Source organism: Nyctereutes procyonoides, unplaced genomic scaffold, assembly GCF_905146905.1.
Source record: "Nyctereutes procyonoides isolate TBG_1078 unplaced genomic scaffold, NYPRO_anot_genome, whole genome shotgun sequence".
NCBI lineage: Eukaryota > Metazoa > Chordata > Mammalia > Carnivora > Canidae > Nyctereutes > Nyctereutes procyonoides.
Genome location: NW_026575159.1, coordinates 32,796,335 through 32,821,090, shown reverse-complemented (window position 1 = coordinate 32,821,090; position 24,756 = coordinate 32,796,335). Strand labels below are relative to the sequence as shown.

At 66.3% G+C, this 24,756-nt stretch overlaps 1 protein-coding gene across 9 annotated transcripts in view; it reads left to right on the top strand.

Moving 5' to 3' along the window:
• Positions 1-19,431, top strand: part of PLEC (plectin) — a 55,118-nt gene extending 35,687 nt beyond the window's left edge. For all 9 annotated transcript variants that reach the window (XM_055314149.1, XM_055314148.1, XM_055314154.1 and 6 more), the window contains 23 exons: positions 6-101; positions 281-408; positions 668-761; positions 1,293-1,447; positions 1,533-1,842; positions 1,926-2,003; positions 2,108-2,269; positions 2,404-2,508; positions 2,617-2,712; positions 2,910-3,035; positions 3,991-4,143; positions 4,238-4,392; positions 4,477-4,603; positions 4,723-4,906; positions 4,986-5,143; positions 5,258-5,436; positions 6,463-6,601; positions 6,736-7,092; positions 7,172-7,255; positions 7,430-7,534; positions 7,635-7,733; positions 8,627-12,007; positions 12,108-19,431. In XM_055314149.1, the coding sequence (XP_055170124.1) occupies positions 6-101; positions 281-408; positions 668-761; positions 1,293-1,447; positions 1,533-1,842; positions 1,926-2,003; positions 2,108-2,269; positions 2,404-2,508; positions 2,617-2,712; positions 2,910-3,035; positions 3,991-4,143; positions 4,238-4,392; positions 4,477-4,603; positions 4,723-4,906; positions 4,986-5,143; positions 5,258-5,436; positions 6,463-6,601; positions 6,736-7,092; positions 7,172-7,255; positions 7,430-7,534; positions 7,635-7,733; positions 8,627-12,007; positions 12,108-18,326 (12,690 nt within the window). In that variant the 3' untranslated portion in view covers positions 18,327-19,431. The remainder of the gene's footprint in view (positions 1-5; positions 102-280; positions 409-667; positions 762-1,292; positions 1,448-1,532; positions 1,843-1,925; positions 2,004-2,107; positions 2,270-2,403; positions 2,509-2,616; positions 2,713-2,909; positions 3,036-3,990; positions 4,144-4,237; positions 4,393-4,476; positions 4,604-4,722; positions 4,907-4,985; positions 5,144-5,257; positions 5,437-6,462; positions 6,602-6,735; positions 7,093-7,171; positions 7,256-7,429; positions 7,535-7,634; positions 7,734-8,626; positions 12,008-12,107) is intronic.
• Positions 19,432-24,756: the final 5,325 nt, after the last annotated feature.

Here is a 24,756-nt window from a genome sequence, read left to right as displayed (position 1 = left end):
CACAGATTTTGTGGTGCCAGTTCTTGAAATTTAAGGAGACGGAGCTTCCGGCCAAGGAGGCAGACAAGAACCGGTCCAAGGGCATCTACCAGTCCCTGGAGGTGAGTGGGTGACCCAGAGGTGGGGGCAACGGGGGCACCCGGGGCCGAGTGAGGCCGTCCAAGGGGCTGGGCCTGGGGACCTGAAGGCCGGCATGGCCTCCTTGCTGAGGTTCTGGGACCAGGGCTGGGGGGTGGTGGCTGGGCGGCTGGGCACCCCCCGACTTGGCGCCTGCCCACAGGGTGCGGTGCAAGCAGGCCAGCTCAAGGTGCCCCCCGGCTACCACCCCCTGGATGTGGAGAAGGAGTGGGGCAAGTTGCACGTGGCCATCCTGGATCGGGAGAAGCAGCTCCGGAGCGAGTTTGAGAGGTGGGCAGGTGTGAGGGTGGGGGAGGCAGCTGTGGGTGGGGCCCTGGGGCAGCGGGAAGCCACCCGGGGGTGAGTCACTGCCTGAGGAGGAAACCACCCCCCGGGCTGGGAATCCCACAGAGGGGCCAGCTCCACTGCGGGCTGCGGGCGGGCAGGGAGTCCCGGGCGGGCGGCGAGGCCCGTATTCTGTATTCTGGAGCCACAAGCCTGGTGGGCGGACCCCACTCACGGCAGCTCCTGGGGACCCTGTGAGCTGCAGGCTGGAGTGTCTTCAGCGCATCGTGAGCAAACTCCAGATGGAGGCTGGGCTGTGTGAGGAGCAGCTGAACCACGCCGACGCCCTGCTGCAGTCGGTGAGGGGAGGGGCGAACTGGGCTCTGGGAGGCGGGAAGGGGGCGGGGGGGGGGAGGAGGGGGGAGGCTGGAAGAGCCAGAGCCTGCCACGCCCTGTGGCCAGTGGGTGGAGAGCGGGCCCAGCTCTGCTCCTGGTATGCTGCCAACTCTGATCGCCCCCTTTGGGCGGAGCTGGTGTCTGGGCACCAGGCAGGACAGTGGCGTAGCCAGGTCCAGGCCTGCCGGAGAGGCTCGTGGCCAGGGGAGGTGGTGGGGAGGCCCCAGGTCCTTGGCGCCCAGCAGGAGCTTGTGGAAGGACCAGCTTGGTGGAGGGTGGGGCCTGGGAACGTGCGCAGGACGGCCTGGGGGGTCTGGCCCCTTGGACCTAGCAGAGCCAGGGGTTCCTCTGGAGAGCTGGGGGCTGGCGGGCTGGCCAGAAGTGCACATTGGGAACATGTGCGGGGCAGTAGGTGGCGGGTGGGGGCGGGGGGGACGGGTCAGGGCTGCGGGCAGCCTGCCAGCAGGCCCGAAGTTGTGGACGCCACCCTGCAGGATGTGCGGCTGCTGGCTGCGAGCAAGGCTCCACAGCGGGCGGCCGAGGTGGAGCGGGACCTGGACAAGGCAGATGGCATGATCCGGCTGCTGTTCAACGATGTGCAGACCCTCAAGGATGGGCGGCACCCGCAAGGAGAACAGATGTACCGCAGGTGGGCCGGGGCCCTTGCTGGGGGGGGCTCTTCACACAGCCTGGTCTCAGCTCATGCCGCCAACTGCTCCCCCCACCGCCCCCAGAGTGTACCGCCTGCACGAGCGCTTGGTGGCCATCCGAACCGAGTACAACCTCCGGCTGAAGTCCGGCGTAGCTGCCCCCGTGACTCAGGTGACTGTGCAGACCACGCAGAGGCGCCCTGAGCTCGAGGATGCCACGCTGCGCTACCTGCAGGACCTGCTGGCCTGGGTGGAGGAGAACCAGCGCCGGGTGGACAGTGCCGAGTGGGGCGGGGACCTGCCCAGTGTGGAGGCGCAGCTGGGCAGCCACCGTGGCCTGCACCAGTCCATCGACGAGTTCCGGGCCAAGATTGAGCGGGCGCGGGCTGATGAGGTGCGCGGGCACCCCGGGTGGGCAGCGGCAGGGGGGGACCCGACCCCGGCCACTGTGAGTTGCACACCTTCCATCCCCTGCAGGGCCAGCTCTCCCCCGCCCCCCGGGGTACCTACAGGGACTGCCTGGGCCGGCTTGACCTGCAGTACGCCAAGCTGCTGGTGAGTGGGGGGCAGGGGGCAGGGGACATGGGGGGGTGGGCAGGCGGGGTGGGGGGCCGGGCTCGGGGCTGTGGCCTGCTGACAGAGCTCCTGCCTGCCTGCAGAACTCCTCTAAGGCCCGTCTGCGGTCCCTGGAGAGCCTGCACGGCTTTGTGGCGGCTGCCACCAAGGAGCTGATGTGGCTCAGTGAGAAGGAGGAGGAGGAGGTGGGCTTCGACTGGGGGGAGTACAACTGTAACATGGCCGCCAAGAAGGAGAGCTACTCGGTGAGGCCGCCCTGCCCCGTTGGGCCCCAGGCGCTGGCAGGTCCTCCAGCGGGAGCCTTGGGGGTGCTTATGGGAGGCCGGTGGGCCTGGCGTGGCCCTGACGCCATCCCTGAGACCCGCTGCCTCCGTGTCAGGCCCTGATGCGCGAGCTGGAGGTAAAGGAAAAGAAGATCAAGGAGATTCAGAGCACCGGGGACCGGCTGCTGCGGGAGGGGCACCCTGCCCGGCCTACAGTGGAGGTGGGGGGCCTGGGTCCTCGTGGCTGGGAGGTGGGCGGGCTGTGTGGGACCTCCCTGGGGATCCTAGTGGCTGGACAGGAGCCTGAGAAGGCAACCGTGGGCCCCCAGTCCTTCCAGGCCGCCCTGCAGACCCAGTGGAGCTGGATGCTTCAGCTGTGCTGCTGCATCGAGGCGCACCTGAAAGAGAACACTGCCTACTTCCAGGTGAGAAGGGGGCCCCTCCCTCCCCGCAGGCCCAGCCGCAGCATCCTGGGGGCCCCGGACCACTCCTGGGGAGGCAGGGCCCCCCCGTGTCCGTCTGCACACGACTAAGCGATTTCTTTGCATCCCGTGGAGCTCGGGTCACAGTGTCTGCAGCCTGTGGCCCTGGAGGCCCAGCATGACCGCTCCTTACCTCCTAGTTCTTCTCGGACGTGCGGGAGACTGAGGAACAGCTCCGGAAGCTACAGGAGATGCTGCGCAGGAAGTACACCTGTGACCGCTCCATCACCGTCACGCGCCTGGAGGACCTGCTGCAGGATGCCCAGGTGAGTGGACCGTCTAGGCCTCGGCCGGCCCAGGGCTCTGCAGCTAATGAGAGGTGGGCAGTGAGGCCTGGAGGGATGAGGGCAGGTGGTCATCAGAGTCGGAGACTGGATGGCAGAGGTGTGGAGGTGGCGGGGCACAGGGCAAGCGGGAAGCTGGGAGAGGCTGGCTCAGCATCCGGGCCACGTGGACGCTCACCAGAGTGACAAGAGGGGCCGGGGGTGCTGGGGGAAAACGACAGGGGCCGGCCAGCGCTGTGAGTAGGGGTGTGGGGGTCCTGCAGTAGAGGCAGGTGGCTGCCGTGAGCTCCTCCATCACTTGATCCACTGGATCCGCTCAGGGCGAGCAGAGGCCAGGGTCAGTCTCTCCGTCGCCTGCACTGCAGACAGCCCAGTCACATTTTGAGCCTGGTGTCAGGGCAGGCAGGGTTCAAAGGGCTGCGTGGGGCAGAGAGGAGTGCTGGGGTCTCCTGGGCATGCTGGTGGGGGCCCCCGTGGGCTGTAGCTGGGGTCAGTGGAGGCCTGAGAGCCGTTGTGGGGGAGGCACGGGAGATCCAGGCGGTTTCAGGGTGGACTCTTGACCGCAGCTTCCAACAGTTCCTGATGCGGTTTGGCCCCTTGGTTGGGGCTGGACGGGAGGAGGTTGGTGTCCTCAGTAGGAGGGGGGGTGGAGGGGAGAGGACATTGCAGGACCTGAGTGCGGCTAGGGCTGCTCTCCTGGACGGCAAGGTGTGGGGCCCCAGGACGGGGAGTCCTTAGTCCTGCCCAGGGAGAAAGGAGGCTCCGTGAGGTCTGTCGGGCCAAGCCCTGGGTTGCTGCCTCAGCCACACCTCTTGCTTCTTGGCACCCCAGGGGCTGCAGGAGGGGGTCGCCTCAGTCTTGGGGCAGAGGCCGGGGGGGCCTTGCTCATCGCTGGGGCAGGAGCGTGGGTCTTCACAGGGCCTCCTCTCCCTGGCAGGATGAGAAGGAGCAGCTGAACGAGTACAGGGCACACCTGTCAGGCTTGGCCAAGCGGGCCAAGGCTGTGGTGCAGCTGAAGCCCCGAGACCAGGCCCAGCCTATGCGGGGTCGTGTGCCGCTGCTGGCTGTGTGTGACTACAAGCAGGTGGAGGTGAGGCCCTGCCCAGCAGCAGGCCTGTGGGCAGGGAGGGGTCTGGCTGGGTGGGGCATAGGCGTGGCCACCCTGTGACGACTCTGTGCTCTAGGTGACTGTGCACAAGGGTGACCAGTGCCAGCTGCTGGGCCCCGCACAGCCCGCGCACTGGAAGGTACTCAGCAGCTCCGGCAGTGAGGCCGCCGTGCCCTCCGTGTGTTTCCTTGTGCCTCCGCCCAACCAGGAGGCCCAGGAGGCCGTGAGCAGGTGGGTGGTCTGGGGCACGGCAGCCGGAGTGGGTGGCAGTGGGCCAGGCCCCCCGCAGCACTGACCATGCCACTGCCCTGCCAGGCTGGAGGCCCAGCACCAGGCCCTGGTCGCGCTGTGGCACCAGCTGCACGTGGACATGAAGAGTCTCCTGGCATGGCAGTGCCTCGGCCGGGACGTGCAGCTCATCCGCTCCTGGTCCTTGGTCACGGTACGACTTACCCACTGGGCCGCGCTCCGGGCGGGGGTGGGGTGGCTTCCCACGGGCCGGGCCCTCCCTCGCCCTCGCCCTCGCCCTCACCCTCGCTCAGCCCTGAGTGCCGCCCGCAGTTCCGGACGCTGAAGCCCGAGGAGCAACGCCAAGCCCTGCGCAGCCTGGAGCTTCACTACCAGGCCTTCCTGCGGGACAGCCAGGACGCTGGGGGCTTCGGGCCTGAGGACCGGCTGCAGGCCGAGCGCGAGTACGGGTCCTGCAGCCGGCACTACCAGCAGCTGCTGCAGAGTGCAGAGCAGGGTAGGCGGAGGGCAGGCGCCGTGGGCGGGGGGCCTGGCGGGGGGCTGGGGGACAGCCCTGTGAGCAGACGTGTCCCCAGGTGCGCAGGAGGAGTCCCGCTGCCAGCGCTGCATCTCCGAGCTCAAGGACATCCGGCTGCAGCTGGAGGCCTGCGAGACCCGCACCGTGCACCGCCTGCGGCTGCCGCTGGACAAGGAGCCCGCGCGGGAGTGTGCGCAGCGCATCGCGGAGCAGCAGGCAGGCACCCGCCCCGCCCCACTCCCCCACCCTGCTCCCCGCCCTCCTCATCCTTCACCAGGGGCCTGGTGTCGCTCCCCAAGCGAGCTCGTCCCCTACACACTTTTTCCTCAGAAAGCACAAGCTGAGGTGGAAGGACTAGGCAAGGGTGTCGCCCGGCTCTCTGCGGAGGCCGAGAAGGTCCTGGCCCTGCCCGAGCCGTCACCTGCCGCCCCCACCCTGCGCTCAGAGCTGGAGCTGACCCTGGGCAAGCTGGAGCAGGTCCGCAGCCTGTCTGCCATTTACCTGGAGAAGTGAGTGCGCCTGCTGGGGCCTGGGACGGTTCTGAGCAGACGGGGCCTGACCGGCCAGTGCCGGCTGGGACAGCAGGGTCTGCTGAGGGATCCGGCCAAGATGGCCAAGACGTGGGTGTGATCAGAGGGGTCGGCCCTGCTGTGCCCTGAAGGTGGCACTTCCTGATGACCAGCGTGGGGGGAGGAGGGAGGCGCAGCTCCGTGGGACGTCGGGGCTGGGGGCAGGAGAGTGAGGAGGGCAGGCTGAGGAACCCCAGGGCAGAGGTGGCCATAGCTTGTAGGGTTCAGACGAGGGGCTGGGCCAGCATTGGGGCACTTCTTGGTGGAGGGCGGGGACGAGGAACTGCAGAGGCCTTGAGGCTGAGGTCTTCTCCGGGGCCTGCCCCCATCCCTCGGGCATGCTTGCTCCCGTGCCCCTGGGAGACGCAGCCCGCCCAGGCTCCCTCCCTGCAGGCCCCTTGCCACCCACCCACAGGCACCCCTTCTCTCCTTTGCTGCTGATCCCAGCACAGACGTGCATGGGCTCAGACTCTTGGAAGGACGGTGGGCGAGTCTCTGCCCCCCTCCCTCCATTTCAGCACTGACTGGGCTTTAGGGCCTGTTGTTGTTCTGTAACATTGTCGACATGCCCGACTGTCAGCTGTTCTTTGTCCACAAAAGCAGACGTGTCGTGTCAGGAGACGTGTCGTCAAGCACACATCTGATACGAGGTGTTGCCATTTATGCGGTCTCAGGTCTGGAAGGCCGAGCGTTCCCCCCTGGGCTCCAGGGGCAGCAGCCTGGAGGTCTCTTCTGCCTCCGGGTCTTGGAGCTCGCTATCTCCCTGGACAGCACAGCTGCCTCCAGGACTCAGTCCAGAGCTGAAGTGTCCATGTGTCCCTGAGCTCCCCAGCTACTCTCTCCCTGAGGCCCCTGAAGCGAGTGGGTGCAGCGGTCAGCTGACCACCAGGGCTGTGCTTCCACTGAATGGCACTCGGTCCCCGCTCCCTCCAACCCACCCTGTGCTGAGCCCCATTCTTCCTGCAGGCTCAAGACCATCAGTCTGGTGATCCGCAGCACACAGGGGGCTGAGGAGGTGCTCAGGGCCCACGAGGAGCAGCTCAAGGAGGCCCAGGCTGTCCCTGCCACCCTCCCGGAGCTTGAGGTCACCAAGGCTGCGCTGAAGGTACTGCTGCTGGGCCTGGGCCTCGCCGTGAGGGCCAGGGGCACAGGGCGGCACGGGCGGCATGGCGGCCAGAGGCAGGGCCTTGGAGCTGAAACCGGACCTGCCTCTCTCTTCCCCACCCCGCCCCCCTGCAGAAGCTGCGGGTCCAGGCAGAAGCACAGCAGCCCGTGTTCGATGCCCTGCGGGACGAGCTGCGGGGGGCTCAGGAGGTGGGGGAGCGGCTGCAGCGGCAGCACGGCGAGCGGGACGTGGAGGTGGAGCGCTGGCGAGAGCGGGTCGCCCCCCTGCTGGAGCGCTGGCAGGCTGCACTGGCCCAGACTGACGTGAGGCAGCGCGAGCTCGAGCAGCTGGGCCGCCAGCTCCGCTACTACCGCGAGAGTGCGGACCCACTGGGCGCCTGGCTGCAGGACGCCAAGCAGCGGCAGGAGCGGATCCAGGCCGTGCCGCTGGCCAACAGCCAGGCCGTGCGGGAGCAGCTGCAGCAGGAGAAGGTGGGTGCGGGCCAGGCCCCGGTGGGAGTGGGTCTGGAGGGGGTGAGCCTTGTGGCCGCTGACCACCCTCCCCTCCCAGGAGCTGCTGGAGGAGATCGAGCGGTATGGCGAGAAGGTGGATGAGTGCCAGCAGCTGGCCAAGCAGTACATTAACGCCATCAAGGTGAGGCTTCCTGGCTTCCTGCTACCCGCACGGAGGCTTGGCCGCCCAAGGAGGTCTTGCTGGGCCGTCCGCGGTGCCCCCCAGCCCAGGCCACACCCGCGAGAGCCTGGGGTAGGTTCCAGGGTACGGTGAGGGGAACATGAAGCTGGCAGCTGACTGTTGTTGTCTTCGCAGGACTACGAGCTCCAACTGGTCACGTACAAGGCGCAGCTGGAGCCAGTGGCCTCCCCAGCCAAGAAGCCTAAGGTCCAATCCGGGTCTGAGAGCATCATCCAAGAGGTAGGGCCGGGGGTGCTGCTGCTGGAGCTGGTCGGGGTGCACGGGCCCCGTGGCTCAAGGCAGGCCTGACCCTGGATGCCTCCTTCCCCTTGGCCCCCAGTACGTGGACCTGCGCACGAGGTACAGCGAGCTCACCACGCTCACAAGTCAGTACATCAAGTTCATCCGCGAGACTCTGCGGCGCATGGAGGAGGAGGAGGTATGTCCTGTTGGGGTGGGAGTGCTGTCCTCCTGCCCACCCCGCCCCGGTGCTGCCCCGGGAACCTGAGACCACTCAGGACGGCTCTCGCCCCTCCCCTCCTGCCTGGTGCTGTCAGCACCCTCCCCTGCAGCACGGCCCGCCCCCCCTTGCCCTGGCACTGCACTGCTGTCCCCGTGGTGGCTGGCACCTCCTCTCTGTTGGCACGTGCCCCCTACCAGGTGTCCTCCTGGCTCTCTTGTGTCTGTTCCTCCTGGGGGTCCACGTGGCCTCTCTGCTTGGCCACTTGCCATGGAAGGGCTGGGGACGGAGGGTCCCGGAGTGTCTCAGCAGGGCAGGTGGCTCCCTGTCCGTTCCTTCTGCTTCCTGGGTGGATTCGCCGTCTGGCCTACGTGTGGCCTCCTCTCTGCAGGCTTGCAAGCCCTGGGAGCTGCACTGCTGTTCTCACACTGGCTGCCCCGGCTCAGCTCGGGGAGAGGGGCCCTGTGGGTAGAGCCCAGCCAGCAGGTGTTCAGCAGCGCTCTGGCAGGGCGGTGTGGTGGGCATGGCTCGCACACCCTGCGAACTTCCTGCTTTGCTCTCTCTCTCTCTCCCTGTCCATCTGTCTCCGTGGCCTGTCTGCGGGAAGAGGGGAGGACGCCTGGGCCTCCTCCCCCAGGCTGGTGAGCACAGTGGGGCCAGGCTGCGCTCGCTGCCCTGAGTGCCCTGGGCGGGTGCACGCTGTCTCCCTCGGCCGCGCTGTGACCTCTGTCCTCCCTCGACCCTCCCACCCCTACCCCTGCACCGCGCTGTCGGAGTGAACTGTGGTGGTGCCGTGTCCTGTGAGTGCCCGGCGGCCCGCCCTATGCTCACGGCTCTCTCTGGTTCTCTCCCTCTCTCTGCCGCCGCCACAGAGGCTGGCTGAGCAGCAGCGGGCAGAGGAGCGGGAGCGGCTGGCCGAGGTGGAGGCCGCGCTGGAGAAGCAGCGGCAGTTGGCCGAGGCCCACGCGCAGGCGAAGGCGCAGGCCGAGCGGGAGGCGGAGGAGCTGCAGCGGCGCATGCAGGAGGAGGTGGCGCGGCGGGAGGAGGCCGCAGTGGACGCACAACAGCAGAAGCGGAGCATTCAGGAGGAGCTGCAGCACTTGCGGCAGAGCTCGGAGGCCGAGATCCAGGCCAAGGCCCGGCAGGTGGAGGCCGCAGAACGCAGCCGGGTGCGCATCGAGGAGGAGATCCGCGTGGTCCGCCTGCAGCTGGAGGCCACCGAGCGCCAGCGGGGTGGGGCCGAGGGCGAGCTGCAGGCCCTGCGTGCGCGGGCGGAAGAAGCCGAGGCGCAGAAGCGGCAGGCGCAGGAGGAGGCGGAGCGCTTGCGGCGGCAGGTGCAGGACGAGAGCCAGCGCAAGCGGCAGGCGGAGGCGGAGCTGGCCCTGCGCGTGAAGGCTGAGGCCGAGGCTGCCCGAGAAAAGCAGCGGGCCCTGCAGGCGCTTGAGGACGTGCGGCTCCAGGCCGAGGAGGCGGAACGGCGCCTGCGGCAAGCGGAGGCCGACCGGGCCCGCCAGGTGCAGGTGGCCCTGGAGACGGCGCAGCGCAGCGCGGAGGTGGAGCTGCAGAGCAAGCGCGCCTCCTTCGCCGAGAAGACCGCGCAGCTGGAGCGCACGCTGCAGGAAGAGCACGTGGCCGTGGCACAGCTGCGCGAGGAGGCGGAGCGGCGGGCGCAGCAGCAGGCGGAGGCCGAACGCGCCCGGGAGGAGGCGGAGCAGGAGCTGGAGCGCTGGCGGCTGAAGGCCAATGAGGCGCTGCGCCTGCGGCTGCAGGCAGAAGAGGTGGCCCAGCAGAAGAGCCTGGCACAGGCTGAGGCCGAGAAGCAGAAGGAGGAGGCGGAGCGGGAGGCGCGGCGCCGGGGCAAGGCGGAGGAGCAGGCCGTGCGGCAGCGGGAGCTGGCCGAGCAGGAGCTGGAGAAGCAGCGGCAGCTGGCGGAGGGCACCGCGCAGCAGCGCCTGGTGGCGGAGCAGGAGCTGATCCGGCTGCGGGCCGAGACGGAGCAGGGGGAGCAGCAGCGGCAGCTGCTGGAGGAGGAGCTGGCGCGCCTGCAGCAGGAGGCAGCTGAAGCCACGCACAAGCGCCAGGAGCTGGAAGCCGAGCTGGCCAAGGTGCGGGCTGAGATGGAGGTGCTGCTGGCCAGCAAGGCGCGCGCAGAGGAGGAGTCCCGCTCCACCAGCGAGAAGTCCAAGCAGAGGCTGGAGGCCGAGGCCAGCCGGTTCCGCGAGCTGGCCGAGGAGGCCGCCCGCCTGCGCGCCCTGGCTGAGGAGACCAAGCGGCAGCGGCATCTGGCCGAGGAGGATGCGGCCCGGCAGCGGGCGGAGGCGGAGAGGGTGCTGGCTGAGAAGCTGGCCGCCATCAGCGAGGCCACGCGGCTCAAGACCGAGGCCGAGATCGCCCTCAAGGAGAAGGAGGCGGAAAACGAGCGTCTGCGGCGGCTAGCGGAAGACGAAGCCTTCCAGCGGCGGCGGCTGGAGGAGCAGGCCGCCCAGCACAAGGCGGACATCGAGGAGCGGCTGGCGCAGCTGCGTAAGGCATCAGAGAATGAGCTGGAGCGGCAGAAGGGGCTGGTGGAGGACACGCTGCGGCAGCGGCGGCAGGTGGAGGAGGAGATCCTGGCCTTGAAGGCGAGCTTCGAGAAGGCGGCTGCCGGCAAGGCGGAGCTGGAGCTGGAGCTCGGGCGCATCCGCAGTAACGCTGAGGACACGCTGCGCAGCAAGGAGCAGGCTGAGTTGGAGGCCACGCGGCAGCGGCAGCTGGCAGCTGAGGAGGAGCAGCGGCGCCGCGAGGCCGAGGAGCGTGTGCAAAAGAGCCTGGCTGCTGAGGAGGAAGCCGCGCGGCAGCGCAAGTCTGCCCTGGAGGAGGTGGAGCGGCTCAAGGCCAAGGTGGAGGAGGCCCGGCGCCTGCGTGAGCGAGCGGAGCAGGAGTCGGCTCGGCAGCTACAACTGGCCCAGGAGGCTGCCCAGAAGCGGCTGCAGGCCGAGGAGAAGGCGCACGCCTTCGCCGTGCAGCAGAAGGAACAGGAGCTGCAGCAGACACTCCAGCAGGAGCAGAGCATGCTGGAGCGGCTGCGGGCCGAGGCTGAGGCGGCGCGGCGGGCGGCCGAGGAGGCGGAGGAGGCGCGGGAGCGGGCCGAGAGGGAGGCAGCGCAGTCCCGGCGGCAGGTGGAGGAGGCCGAGAGGCTGAAGCAGCTGGCCGAGGAGCAGGCGCAGGCCCAGGCACAGGCGCAGGCCGCCGCGGAGAAGCTTCGCAAGGAAGCGGAGCAGGAGGCGGTGCGGCGGGCACAGGCAGAGCAGGCCGCCCTGAAGCAGAAGCAGGTGGCCGACGCCGAGATGGAGAAGCACAAGAAGTTTGCTGAGCAGACTTTGCGGCAGAAGGCGCAGGTGGAGCAGGAGCTGACTACGCTGCGGCTGCAGCTGGAGGAGACCGACCACCAGAAGAGCATCCTGGATGAGGAGCTGCAGCGGCTGAAGGCCGAGGTGACCGAGGCAGCCCGCCAGCGCAACCAGGTGGAGGAGGAGCTCTTCTCCGTGCGCGTGCAGATGGAGGAGCTGAGCAAGCTCAAGGCTCGCATTGAGGCGGAGAACCGTGCGCTCATCCTCCGCGACAAGGACAACACGCAGCGCTTCCTGCAGGAGGAGGCCGAGAAGATGAAGCAGGTGGCGGAGGAGGCCGCCCGGCTGAGCGTGGCCGCCCAGGAGGCAGCCCGGCTGCGGCAGCTGGCCGAGGAGGACCTGGCACAGCAGCGTGCCCTGGCGGAGAAGATGCTCAAGGAGAAGATGCAGGCGGTGCAGGAGGCCACTCGCCTCAAGGCCGAGGCGGAGCTGCTGCAGCAGCAGAAGGAGCTGGCGCAGGAGCAGGCCCGACAGCTGCAGGAGGATAAGGAGCAGATGGCGCAGCAGCTGGCTCAGGAGACGCAGGGTTTCCAGAGGACGCTGGAGGCGGAGCGGCAGCGACAGCTGGAGATGAGCGCCGAGGCTGAGCGCCTCAAGCTTCGCGTGGCCGAGATGAGCCGGGCCCAGGCCCGCGCCGAGGAGGACGCCCAGCGCTTCCGCAAACAGGCTGAGGAGATCAGCGAGAAGCTGCACCGCACCGAGCTCGCCACGCAGGAGAAGGTGACGCTGGTACACACGCTCGAGATTCAGCGGCAGCAGAGCGACTGTGACGCCGAGCGCCTACGGGCGGCTATCGCCGAGCTGGAGCGTGAGAAGGAGAAGCTCCAGGAGGAGGCCACGTTGCTGCAGCAGAAGTCTGAGGAGGTACCGGCCGTCCCTCCACGTGCACGTGGGTGGGCCCTGGGTGGAGGCCCGCTCTCGGGGGTCCCCTGATGTCCCTGACTGTCCCCTCCCCTCTTTCTAGATGCAGGTGGTGCAGCAGGAGCAGCTGCTGCAGGAGACACGGGCCCTGCAGGAGAGCTTTCTGTCAGAGAAGGACCGCCTGCTGCAGCGGGAGCACTTCATCGAGCAGGAGAAGGCCAAGCTGGAGCAGCTCTTCCAGGACGAGGTGGCCAAGGCGCAGAAATTGCGTGAGGAGCAGCAGCGGCAGCAGCAGCAGATGGAGCAGGAGCGGGAGCAGCTGGTGGCCAGCATGGAGGAGGCCCGGCAGCGCCAGCGCGAGGCTGAGGAGGGCGTGCGCCGCAAGCAGGAGGAGCTGCAGCTTCTCGAGCAGCAGCGGCAGCAGCAGGAGCGACTGCTGGCCGAGGAGAACCAGCGGCTGCGCGAGCGGCTACAGCGCCTGGAGGAGGAGCACCGGGCCGCCTTGGCACATTCAGAGGAGATTGCCGCCTCCCAGGCCGCAGCCGCCAAAGCCCTGCCCAATGGCCGGGATGCGCTCGACGGCCCAGCCGCGGAGTCAGAGCCTGAGCACGCGTTCGATGGCCTTCGGCGGAAGGTGCCAGCCCAGCAGCTGCAGGAGGTGGGCATCCTGAGCGCAGAGGAGCTGCAGCGGCTGGCCCAGGGCCGCACGACAGTGGCCGAGCTTGCTCAGCGGGAGGATGTGCGCCAGTACCTGCAGGGCCGCGGTGGCATCGCCGGGCTGCTGCTCAAACCGGCCAACGAGAAGCTGAGCATCTACGCGGCCCTCCGGAGGCAGCTGCTGAGCCCAGGCACAGCGCTCATCCTGCTGGAGGCGCAGGCGGCCACCGGCTTCCTCCTGGACCCCGTGCAGAACCGACGGCTGACTGTCAACGAGGCCGTGAAGGAAGGGGTGGTGGGGCCCGAGCTGCACCACAAGCTGCTGTCGGCCGAGCGCGCCGTCACCGGCTACAAGGACCCCTACACCGGCGAGCAGATCTCGCTCTTCCAGGCCATGCAGAAGGAGCTCATCGTGCGCGACCACGGCATCCGCCTGCTGGAGGCCCAGGTCGCCACGGGCGGCATCATCGACCCAGTGCACAGCCACCGGCTGCCCGTGGACGTGGCCTACCAGCGCGGCTACTTCGATGAGGAGATGAACCGCGTGCTGGCCGACCCGAGCGACGACACCAAGGGCTTCTTCGACCCCAACACGCACGAGAACCTCACATACCTGCAGCTGCTGGAGCGCTGCGTGGAGGACCCCGAGACAGGCCTGCGCCTGCTGCCCCTCACGGACCAGGCCGCCAGGGGAGGTGAGCTGGTCTACACCGACTCCGAGGCCCGGGATGTGTTCGAGAAAGCCACTGTGTCTGCACCGTTTGGGAAGTTCCAGGGCAGGACGGTGACCATCTGGGAGCTCATCAACTCCGAGTACTTCACGGCGGAGCAGCGGCGGGATCTGCTGAGGCAGTTCCGCACGGGCAAGGTCACCGTGGAGAAGATCATCAAGATCGTCATCACGGTGGTGGAGGAGCACGAGCAGAAAGGCCAGCTCTGCTTCGAGGGCCTGCGTGCCCTGGTACCCGCTGCCGAGCTGCTCGAGAGCGGGGTCATCGACCACAACCTCTACCGCCAGCTGCAGCGGGGTGAGCGCTCTGTGCGAGAGGTGGCTGAGGTGGACGCCGTGCGGCGGGCCCTGCGGGGCACCAGCATCATTGCAGGGGTGTGGCTGGAGGAGGCAGGACAGAGGCTGAGCATCTACGAAGCCCTGAAGAAGGATCTCCTGCCTCCAGAGGTAGCAGTGGCTCTCCTGGAGGCCCAGGCTGGCACTGGCCACATCATTGACCCCACCACGAGTGTCCGGCTCACCGTGGACGAGGCAGTGCGTGCCGGCCTGGTGGGGCCCGAGCTGCATGAGAAGCTGCTGTCCGCCGAGAAGGCTGTGACGGGCTACAAGGACCCGTACTCGGGGCAGAGCGTTTCTCTCTTCCAGGCCCTGAAGAAGGGCCTCATCCCCAGGGAGCAGGGTCTGCGTCTGCTTGATGCCCAGTTGTCTACGGGCGGCATCATTGACCCAAGCAAGAGCCACCGCGTGCCCATGGATGTGGCCTACGCCCGGGGCTACCTGGACCAGGAGACCAGCCGAGCCCTGTCGGCGCCCCAAGACGAAGCCAAGACCTACCATGACCCCAGCACGCAGGAGCCCATCACCTACGGCCAGCTCCAGCAGCAATGCCGGCCCGACCCGCTGACGGGGCTGAGCCTGCTGCCGCTCTCAGAACAGGCCGCTCAGGCCCGGCGGGAGGGGCTGTACTCCGAGCTGCAGGCCCGTGAGACCTTTCAGAAGACCCCCGTGGAGGTCCCTGTGGGCAGCTTCAAGGGCAGGACGGTGACAGTGTGGGAGCTCCTGAGCTCCGAGTACTTCACGGCAGAGCAGAGACAGGAGCTGCTACGGCAGTTCCGCACGGGCACCGTCACCGTGGAGAAGATCATCAAGATTGTCATCACCATCGTGGAGGAGGTGGAGACTGTGCGGCAAGAGAGGCTGTCGTTCAGCGGCCTCCGTACCCCGGTGCCAGCCAGCGAGCTCCTGGCCTCCGGGGTCCTCAGCAGGACCCAATTCGAGCAGCTCAAGGACGGCAAGACGTCGGTGAAAGACTTATCAGAGCTGAGCTCTGTGCGGACGCTGCTCCAGGGCAGCGGCTGCCTGGCCGGCATCTACTTGGAGGACTCCAAGGAGAAGGTGACCATCTACGAGGCCATGCGGCGGGGCCTGCTCAGGCCCAGCACGGCCACTCTCCTGCTCGAGGCGCAGGCGGCCACGGGCTTCCTCATTGACCCCGTGCGCAACCAGCGCTTGTACGTCCACGAGGCCGTGAAGGCGGGTGTGGTGGGGCCCGAGCTGCACGAGAAGCTGCTGTCGGCCGAGAAGGCCGTGACCGGCTACAAGGACCCGTACTCAGGCAGTACCATCTCGCTCTTCCAGGCCATGAAGAAGGGCCTGGTCCTTCGGGAGCACGGCATCCGCCTGCTGGAGGCCCAGATCGCCACAGGTGGCATCATCGACCCGGTGCACAGCCACCGGCTGCCCGTGGACGTGGCCTACCAGCGCGGCTACTTCGACGAGGAGATGAACCGCGTGTTGGCTGACTCGAGCGACGACACCAAGGGTTTCTTCGACCCCAACACGCACGAGAACCTCACGTACCTGCAGCTGCTGGAGCGCTGCGTGGAGGACCCCGAGACGGGCCTGCGCCTGCTGCCCCTGAAAGGCGCCGAGAAGACGGAGGTGGTGGACACCACGCAGGTGTACACGGAGGAGGAGACCCGCAGGGCGTTCGAGGAGACGCAGATCGACATCCCTGGCAGCGCCGGCCGCGGCGGCTCCACTATGTCCCTGTGGGAGGTGATGCAGTCGGACCTGATCCCAGAGGAGCAGCGGACCCGGCTCATGGCGGACTTCCAGGCCGGCCGCGTGACCAAGGAGCGCATGATCATCATCATCATCGAGATCATCGAGAAGACCGAGATCGTGCGCCAGCAGAACCTGGCCTCCTATGACTACGTCCGGCGCCGCCTCACTGCCGAGGACCTGTACGAGGCCCAGATCATCTCACGCGAGACCTACAGCCTCCTCCGGGAGGGGACCAAGAGCCTCCGACAGGTGCTTGAGGAGGAGGAGGCCTCGCGCTACCTCTATGGCATGGGCTGCGTGGCCGGCGTCTACCTGCCTGGCTCCAGGCAGACACTTACCATCTACCAGGCCCTCAAGAAGGGGCTGCTGAACGCCGAGGTGGCCCGCTTCCTGCTGGAGGCGCAGGCGGCCACGGGCTTCCTCCTGGAGCCTGTGAAGGGCGAGCGGCTGACTGTGGACGAGGCCGTGCGCAAAGGCCTGGTGGGCCCCGAGCTGCACGACCGGCTGCTCTCAGCGGAGCGGGCCGTGACCGGCTACCGCGACCCCTACACCGAGCAGACCATCTCCCTCTTCCAGGCCATGAAGAAGGACCTGATCCCCACCGACGAGGCCCTGCGGCTGCTGGACGCCCAGCTGGCCACAGGCGGCATCGTGGACCCGCACCTGGGCTTCCACCTCCCCTTGGAGGTGGCCTACCAGCGTGGCTACCTCAACAAAGACACGCATGACCAGCTGTCAGAGCCCAGCGAGGTGCGCAGCTACCTGGATCCGTCCACAGACGAGCGCCTCAGCTACACGCAGCTGCTCCGGCGGTGCCGCCGCCATGAGACCAGCGGCCAGATGCTCCTGCCCCTCTCGGACGCCCGCAAGCTGACCTTCCGCGGGCTGCGCAAGCAGATCACGGTGGAGGAGCTGGTGCGTTCGCAGGTCCTGGACGAGGCCACCGCACTGCAGCTGCAGGAGGGCCTGACGTCGGTGGAGGAGGTCACCAAGAACCTGCAGAAGTTCCTCGAGGGCACGAGTTGCATTGCGGGCGTCTTCGTGGATGCCACCAAGGAGCGGCTGTCGGTGTACCAGGCCATGAAGAAGGGCATCATCCGCCCTGGCACGGCCTTCGAGCTCCTGGAGGCGCAGGCAGCCACCGGCTACGTCATCGACCCCATCAAGGGGCTGAAGCTGACCGTGGAGGAGGCCGTGCGCATGGGCATTGTGGGTCCCGAGTTCAAGGACAAGCTGCTGTCAGCCGAGCGCGCCGTCATCGGCTACAAGGATCCCTACTCTGGGAAGCTCATCTCCCTGTTCCAGGCCATGAAGAAGGGCCTCATCCTGAAGGACCACGGCATCCGCCTCCTGGAGGCCCAGATCGCCACGGGCGGCATCATTGACCCCGAGGAGAGCCACCGGCTGCCCGTGGAGGTGGCCTACAAGCGTGGCCTCTTCGACGAGGAGATGAACGAGATCCTGACCGACCCGAGCGATGACACCAAGGGCTTCTTCGACCCCAACACGGAGGAGAACCTCACGTACCTGCAGCTGATGGAACGCTGCATCACAGACCCCCAGACGGGCTTGTGCCTGCTGCCCCTGAAGGAGAAGAAGCGGGAGCGGAAGACGTCCTCCAAGTCGTCGGTGCGCAAGCGCCGCGTGGTGATCGTGGATCCCGAGACGGGCAAGGAGATGTCCGTGTACGAGGCGTACCGCAAGGGCCTCATCGACCACCAGACGTACTTGGAGCTGTCCGAGCAGGAGTGCGAGTGGGAAGAGATCACCATCTCATCCTCGGACGGCGTGGTCAAGTCCATGATCATCGACCGCCGCTCAGGCCGCCAGTATGACATCGACGAGGCCATCGCCAGGAACCTCATCGACCGCTCGGCGCTGGACCAGTACCGCGCGGGCACGCTCTCCATCACAGAGTTCGCGGACATGCTGTCAGGCAACGCCGGCGGCTTCCGCTCCCGCTCCTCTTCTGTGGGCTCCTCCTCCTCCTACCCCATCAGCCCCGCCACCTCCCGGACCCAGGCGGCCTCCTGGTCAGATCCCACCGAGGAGACGGGCCCCGTGGCCGGCATCCTGGACACGGAGACACTGGAGAAGGTGTCCATCACAGAGGCCATGCGCCGCAACCTGGTGGACAACATCACCGGGCAGCGGCTGCTGGAGGCCCAGGCCTGCACGGGCGGCATCATCGACCCCAGCAGCGGCGAGCGCTTCCCTGTCACGGACGCCGTCAGCCGGGGCCTGGTGGACAAGATCATGGTGGACCGCATCAACCTGGCGCAGAAGGCCTTCTGTGGCTTCGAGGACCCACGCACCAAGACCAAGATGTCAGCCGCGCAGGCCCTGAAGAAGGGCTGGCTGTACTATGAGGCGGGCCAGCGCTTCCTGGAAGCGCAGTACCTGACGGGCGGCCTCATCGAGCCCGACGTGCCGGGCCGCGTGCCCCTCGACGAGGCCCTGCAGCGGGGCATGGTGGACGCCCGCACGGCCCAGAAGCTGCGGGACGTCGGCGCCTACTCCAAGTACCTCACCTGTCCCAAGACCAAGCTCAAGATCTCGTACAAGGACGCGCTGGACCGCAGCATGGTGGAGGAGGGTACGGGGCTGCGGCTGCTGGAGGCCGCTGCCCAGTCCAGCAAGGGCTACTACAGCCCCTACAGCGTCAGCGGCTCTGGCTCGGCCGCCGGCTCACGCTCCGGCTCGCGCACGGGCTCCCGGGCCGGCTCCCGCCGGGGCAGCTTCGACGCCACCGGCTCTGGCTTCTCCATGACCTTCTCCTCGTCCTCCTACTCTTCCTCAGGCTACGGCCGCCGCTACGCCTCAGGGCCCGTGTCCTCCCTGGGGGGCCCCGAGTCCGCGGCGGCCTGACCCGCTGCCCGCACCCTGCCCTCCTGCTCTGCATGTGGCCCGGCTCCCCGCTCAAGCGTTGGGGTCTTTAACGTTTAAAGGTGTCTTTCTCCCAAGCGGTGCCTAAAGTTTAACCAAAAAGAAAAAAAACTGGACTAATGTATGAATATCGAGCTGCTGTCCAGACGGCCTGTGTCCTGGGGGACTTGTCCCCCAGGCCTTCCTGCTCCTGTCTACCTGCCACTCACCACAGCCAGGTGCCTTGGAGGGTCCCGAGCCAAGGTCCCAGCCCAGCCCACCAGTCTCTCCGGGGAGGGTTTTGTCTGGGCAGGGTCCCCGCAGCCCTACTCTCCGGGCTCACGGACGCCCAACCGCCCGTCCCAGCCACCTGGGGACACGGGGCTCGGCGCCAGGGCCAGCAGGGCCCTCAGGACCAGCTTTCCTCCCCGTTTCCAGGACTGACTTCCTCGCTCAGCGGGCCTGCTGGGGGGGGCGGGCGCTGGGTCCGCATCTCTTCCGGCCTACCCGGAGGAGCCCCTGCCCCACGGGAAGATGAGGGTCCAGTCTACAGAACCAGCTGGCCCGGCCGGGCCTCCCCTGTGCCCGGCTCCTGCCTGGCCCCGCGCCCCAGCCCGTGACACTCTCCCAAGACCCCAGGCCTCTGGCTTCAGCCTTCCAGCCTCAGCCCCCCTAGTAAGTGCCTTCAGTGTCCTCCCTCCCACCCCAGGCCCCGAGGACCCCGATCTGGGGTGGGAGGGAGGCCCTCCTGGTGAAAGACTCGCCACGGGCCCAGCTCCCGGGCACGTCAGCCCCCGGGCCGGGCTGGGTACGGCTGGGGCTTCTGCAGGGCTCTGCTCCCCTGTGGCGCCCCCGGGTGCTTCCTGCCTGTCTCTGGGGGGAGCCTCACCCTTTGTCTGGCACCAGGACAGGCAGCCCAGCCCAGGGCCACCCCTCCAGTTCCACCTTGGTGGCTTCCACCCCTGCCTCCACCTCTGAGCTTTGCATGTCCCACTAACCCAGGCAGGCGGCGGGTGGAGGCGCCAGGCTTCCGGCAGCCTCCATGAACACTAACCCGACCATGGGTGGGCCTGCAGCGCTCACCCCAATAAAAGCAATTCCAACCTTCTGTGGTCCTACGTGGCTTTTCTGTACTGGGGCCCCGTGTGTGCTGGGGTGGGGGGTCCCGTGCCGTAGGCCCCAAGTGTGGCTGGGGCAGAGGAGCAGGGCCCGGCCCGACACAAACCCACCTGAGCAGAGGCCAGGCGGCCTGCTCCCCTGCCCCCTGGGCCCGCAGGGCTCCGTTCACCGCTGGCACTTCTGTCCCAGGGTGTCTGCGTGCTCTCGGGTCAGCTAACATGGCCTGCCCCCAGCCCCCCACCCCGCAGCCCCTCGGGGAGGACGCGGTTGAGAGCCGCAGCAGCTGGGCAGCGGGGCATAGCCTCCTCCCACCCCGGCCCCCAAGTCCACGCTGTGCCCCTCTCGTCTGTTTGGTGCCAGCCTCCAGGGATCTTTCTGGGAAAACCTCCAAGAGCAAGGTGAGCGGGGCCGGGGGCAGCGCCCCTGAGCCAAGGGGCCAGAGGCCACGACTGATGCTTTCCTGCCCGCTTTGCCCAGGGTGAGGGCCGCCAACCGAGACCCCGGTCCTTGGGCGTCTGAATCCGGGTTCCCGGCTCCTTGTCTGGCTCTGCCCTTTGGCCCCACTTCCGTTTACAACAGGGCGTGGGGGTAAACACCCAGTCGCCGTGTCCCGGCCAGGTGGCAGCCACAGTGAGCCCCCTGCCACAGGTCCCTGGCCGCCGGCTCTCGGGCACTGCTGCTCCTCCTGGGCGCCGGGCCTGCTGATCTCCCATGGCCCCCGGTGCAGGCCTGGGAAGCGCACACGCCCCAGTGGGCCCCAGTGAGCGTGCTGGGTGGGCCGCTGCTTCCACCCCTGGGACCCAGACCCAGGTCCCCCCTCCTGGGGCCACTGAGGCAAGAAACCAGCCCCATCCTGAGGGACGGCGCTGCCGGCCAGCAGCGTCTGCGGGGTCCTGGTCTGGGCGCCCAGGCCACATCGGCAGCGGGCCCAGGCAGGCTGAGCCCGAAGCGCCGGGAGCACAGGTGGCCTGAAGGTGACTGTCGGCCACACCACCTCACCCAGCAGCGGCCCCGCGGCTTCTGCGGGGACCTGGTCATTGGATTAAAAGGGCAGATGGTGCGCAGCAGCCCTGCTGACCCCTGCCATTGCAACCGGGAGGTGTTATTTTATATTTATGACGCTGCAGGGCCTGGGAGGAGCTGGATCAGCCCGCAGCGACCCTGACCCGCATGCCCCCATAGAGACCCGTGTCCAAGCATGCTCACCCTCTGAGGTCCTGAGGCCAGGACTCGGCGCACAGATGGGGCCGCGACTCACCCCGCTCGTGACCAGGAGAGCTGTGTCCTCGGGTGCGGCCTGCGTGGCAGCCACGTTGACGTCACCCACCCGCTACCAGAGAGCAGCCTGGGCCCAGCGGCCCGAGGGCACTTGGAGTGCAGTGCGCTTCCCAGGCTGCACCCTGCCCCGGCCGTCGGGTCCGTTCCCCAGACGCGGAGCCCGTGGTGGTCGCTGGGGTCCGTCTGGCTTATGGAAGTCATGCTGTAGGGGGCTGTGAGGACGGCCAGGCCAGGGTCTGTGTCCAGCTGCGGGCTGCCCATAGCTGGTACCACGGCCACCTCCCAGCCATTCATTCACTTGAGAGCGAGCACGACCAGGCAGAGGGAGACGCCGCCGCCCCACTGAGCAGGGAGCCCGAAGCAGGACTCGATCCCGGGACCCCGGGGTCATGACCTGAGCTGCAGGCAGGCGCTTCACCCACGGAGCCCCCCAGGTGCCCCCAGGATTTCACCTGAGAGGTTGCTTCTCCAGTGACAGGGGCCTGAGCTGCTACCCCCGCATCGGTCATTGGCCAGCGGCTGCCCTGGGTGAGCGCGCCGAGCCCGCGAGGGTGTCTGAGGACGGCCGGCAGCGTCTGCGTTAACCGTGACAACAGCAGCAACGCGATAGGCCTCGGCGTCCGGCAAACGTCTCCCACCATAAAGTTCCCAGGTAAATCCTAATGAATATGTCCTCAGATACCTGAGGTCACAAAACAGAGAAGGAGATTCCCCGGGAGGCGGGGGGGGGGTGGAGTGCAGGGGACAAGACTTCAGCGCGCAGCCGGCACTTCCCTGGGCTGTTTGCTGACTCTGGGAACCCAGAGCCTCAAGTCTGAACAGGTCCTGGGATGCAGAGCGACCTGCACGAGCCGAGGCTCTGGGTGAAATCTGGGTCCTCCTCGGTCTACACACGGTGAACACATGCACCAGGGAAACCCTGCCGCTGGCAGATGGTGCCAGAAAGGTAACCCTCCAGCCTCCGTCTGGGTCCTGCAGGAAGAGCTTCTACTGGAGACATATGCACACATATGTTGTCAGCCCAACGTGGAGCCTGATGCGGGGCTTGAACCGGCGACCGTGAGCCCGGGACCTGAGCTGAGATCAAGAGTGGGGTGTTTAGCGGACTGAGCCACCGGGCGCCCCTTGCACTGCATATTCATAATCCAGGTCTTCCCCCTGCATATTTGGGGGAACCACATGCGGAGACACTAAGTCAGCACGGCCCCCAATGGATGACGAGCTGGTGCGGGGCGTGAGCCCACACGCCTTCTCTGCAGGTCTCGTCCCCGGGATGTCACAGGACGCTCAGAGCACACCCTGGGCCCCCCGAACGCCATCTCACCATTCAAAAGCAAGAGAGTGGAAATGCGGTGCGTCTGCCAGTTAGAGCCTCGACAGGAAGCGGGGTAGCTGGTGAGAGTTTAAGGAAGGGATGGTTTACACAGATGTGGGCTGGGGAGGCCGGCGGCACGGGAGGGCCACCCGAGCTGGCTGCCACACGTCCACCATCCCGGCGGAAAACTGCCGGTCCTGTTTTGATAGAATGGATCTCTTTTCCCTGTTCCCAAGGGTGCTTTTTCTTCTGTTTACGTGCCTGGTTCTGTAAAGTCCCTGGTGACAATAGGACAAACTTTATCATCAAAACAGCTGACCCCAGTCAGGGAACATGCAGGGGCTTGGAAGTTCTAGAAGCCCAGCGATTGTCGCAGCCTGGTCAGGGAGGCAATCGGGCTGCCCCAGACCCGGGGCGGTGGCAGCAGGTAATTCTTCAGTACAAGGGATGGACCAAGGTGTGCTCCAGCTGGGGCCAGCGCCCCTGGGACATGCGGGTGTCATGGTTCAGGGACTGAGAAGCTGAGCCTCTCGGCCCTGTGGGGACCATGCCCGCTGATGGCAGAGGGCCTGGCACGGGAGACGGGAGGCCTACAGGCCTGCGTGCCCAGTGAGCACAGGTCCACCTGCTGAGGACCTCTCGGGGCAGCACAAGTGTGGGCGGCGCCTTGGTGGCAGCACGGGCGTGGCAGGCAGGACCCAAGTTCCTATCTCCTGAACTCTGACCCCTTCCCGTTTGCCCTCCAGGGCCCGTGATAGCAGAGTGCCCAGGCTCCGCCTCCCCAGGCCCAGCCCAGATGAGCTGTCCTGGTTTCCGGGCCGCAGCTGTTGCGGCTGACCCCTGTATTCAGCACAGCCCACGTTTCCCCAGCAGGCCCCACCTGGAACCGGCCGCCCTGTGAGCCCTGGACTTCAGGGGGTGACGGGAGAAGAGCAGAAGCCTCCAGCCTTCCTTCCAGGCAGAGAGGCCAGCGGCTCAGGCAACTGTGGCTGCCCTGGGTGGAGGCCGGGAGTCCGCTGGAGGAGGCCTGGCCTTCACCGAGCCTATGCTTTGGCCTCCAGGCCCCAGTGCCATCTCAGCTCCTGTCCCAAAGGGACATCTGTTCCACAGACCCAACATGAAGCAAGGGAGCGCCACCCAAGCAAGACTGAGTCGGCCGCCCTGGGCACCCCGGGCCCAAAACTACGGCAGCTCCCAAGAAGCCAGTCCCCGGAAGGGATGGGGCTTCTGTGATCTACTGACAAGGGGCTTCTTGCTCTGCTCGGCTCTCAGGACATGCGACTTCACAATATGACACGTTGGAAGATGGGACAATCTTAGTATCGGTAAAGAAAACAGGGGCTTGGGATCCCTGGGTGGCGCAGCGGTTTGGCGCCTGCCTTTGGCCCAGGGCACGATCCTGGAGACCCGGGATCGAATCCCACGTCGGGCTCCCGGTGCATGGAGCCTGCTTCTCCCTCTGCCTGTGTCTCTGCCTCTCTCACTCTCTCTGTGACTATCATAAATAAATAAAAAAATTAAAAAAAAAAAAAAAGAATATTAAGAAAACAGGGGCTTGAATCCACCAGTTCAAAAAAAAAAAAATTAGTTGCTCATCTTCAGAGGATACTGGAACCAGCTTACCGCACTCCTACGTATATCAGTTTCGATATTGATAAGTAATGCAAGCGAGTCACACGTTGGGGGGTGTGAGGGCAGGACGGCCAGGGATGCAGCCTCCACTAAGTCGGCAGTTGTGCTGGGAGAGTCTGTCCCGGGGAACCACTAATGGGAATCTGGAGTCTGCTGAGGGTTTGTAACCTCCAGGGAAAGACTTAGATGGTACCACGTGGTTAAATTAGGTCAACATGAGGTCTTCGCACCGGAGTGGCTACTCATCCCCCACCCATCTCAGGCAGGGGCACATGTCCCCCTGGAGCATCGCACACACAGCTCTCAGGATCCTGGCTGGACAAAAGGATCCGGTCCTCCAAATATTGAGGATCTGTGCTCTGATCGCTGATGGCTGCTTCTGATCACATAGATGCTGACAGAGAGGGGGAGGCTCTTGCTGCACCCCCCACACTGATACCAGCCCCTCCCCCTCTGGCTGAAGTGACTTCCAGGGAATTTAAAGGGCTGGAACCAGGATGTCTGGGTGGCTCAGGTGGCTGGAGCGTATGACTCGGTTTCAGCTCAGGTCACGATCTCAGGGTGGTGAGATTGAGCCTCTCATGCTCAGAAGAGTCTGCTTAAGATTCTTTCTCTCCCTCTGTCCCTCCCACCCCTCTAACATAAATAAATAAATCTTTAAAAAAGTAAAAAAGGGCTGGCACCCATTCCTTCAACTTTATTTTTCTCTTTTATCCCTTTTGGAAGCCAAACATTACAGACTAGGACATTCAAAAGCAACTGCATATAAGAGGAAAGTTAGACAGTGACCATCAGGATGCTTGGGTGGCTCAGCAGTTAAGCACCTGCCTTCGGCCCAGGGCGTGATCCTGGAGTCCCAGGATCGAATCCTACATCTGGCTCCCTGCATGGGGCCTGCTTCTCTCTCTGCCTGTGTCTCTGCTTCTCTGACTCTCATGAATAAATAATAAATAATAAAAATAAAAATAATAAATAATAAATAAATTAATAAAATCTTAAAAAAAAAAAAAACGACCACTCAGGCACAGTGAAAGGAACAGCCTCAGGAAAGAGCAAATAAAACCTTAGGTTTACCCCTCATACTAATCC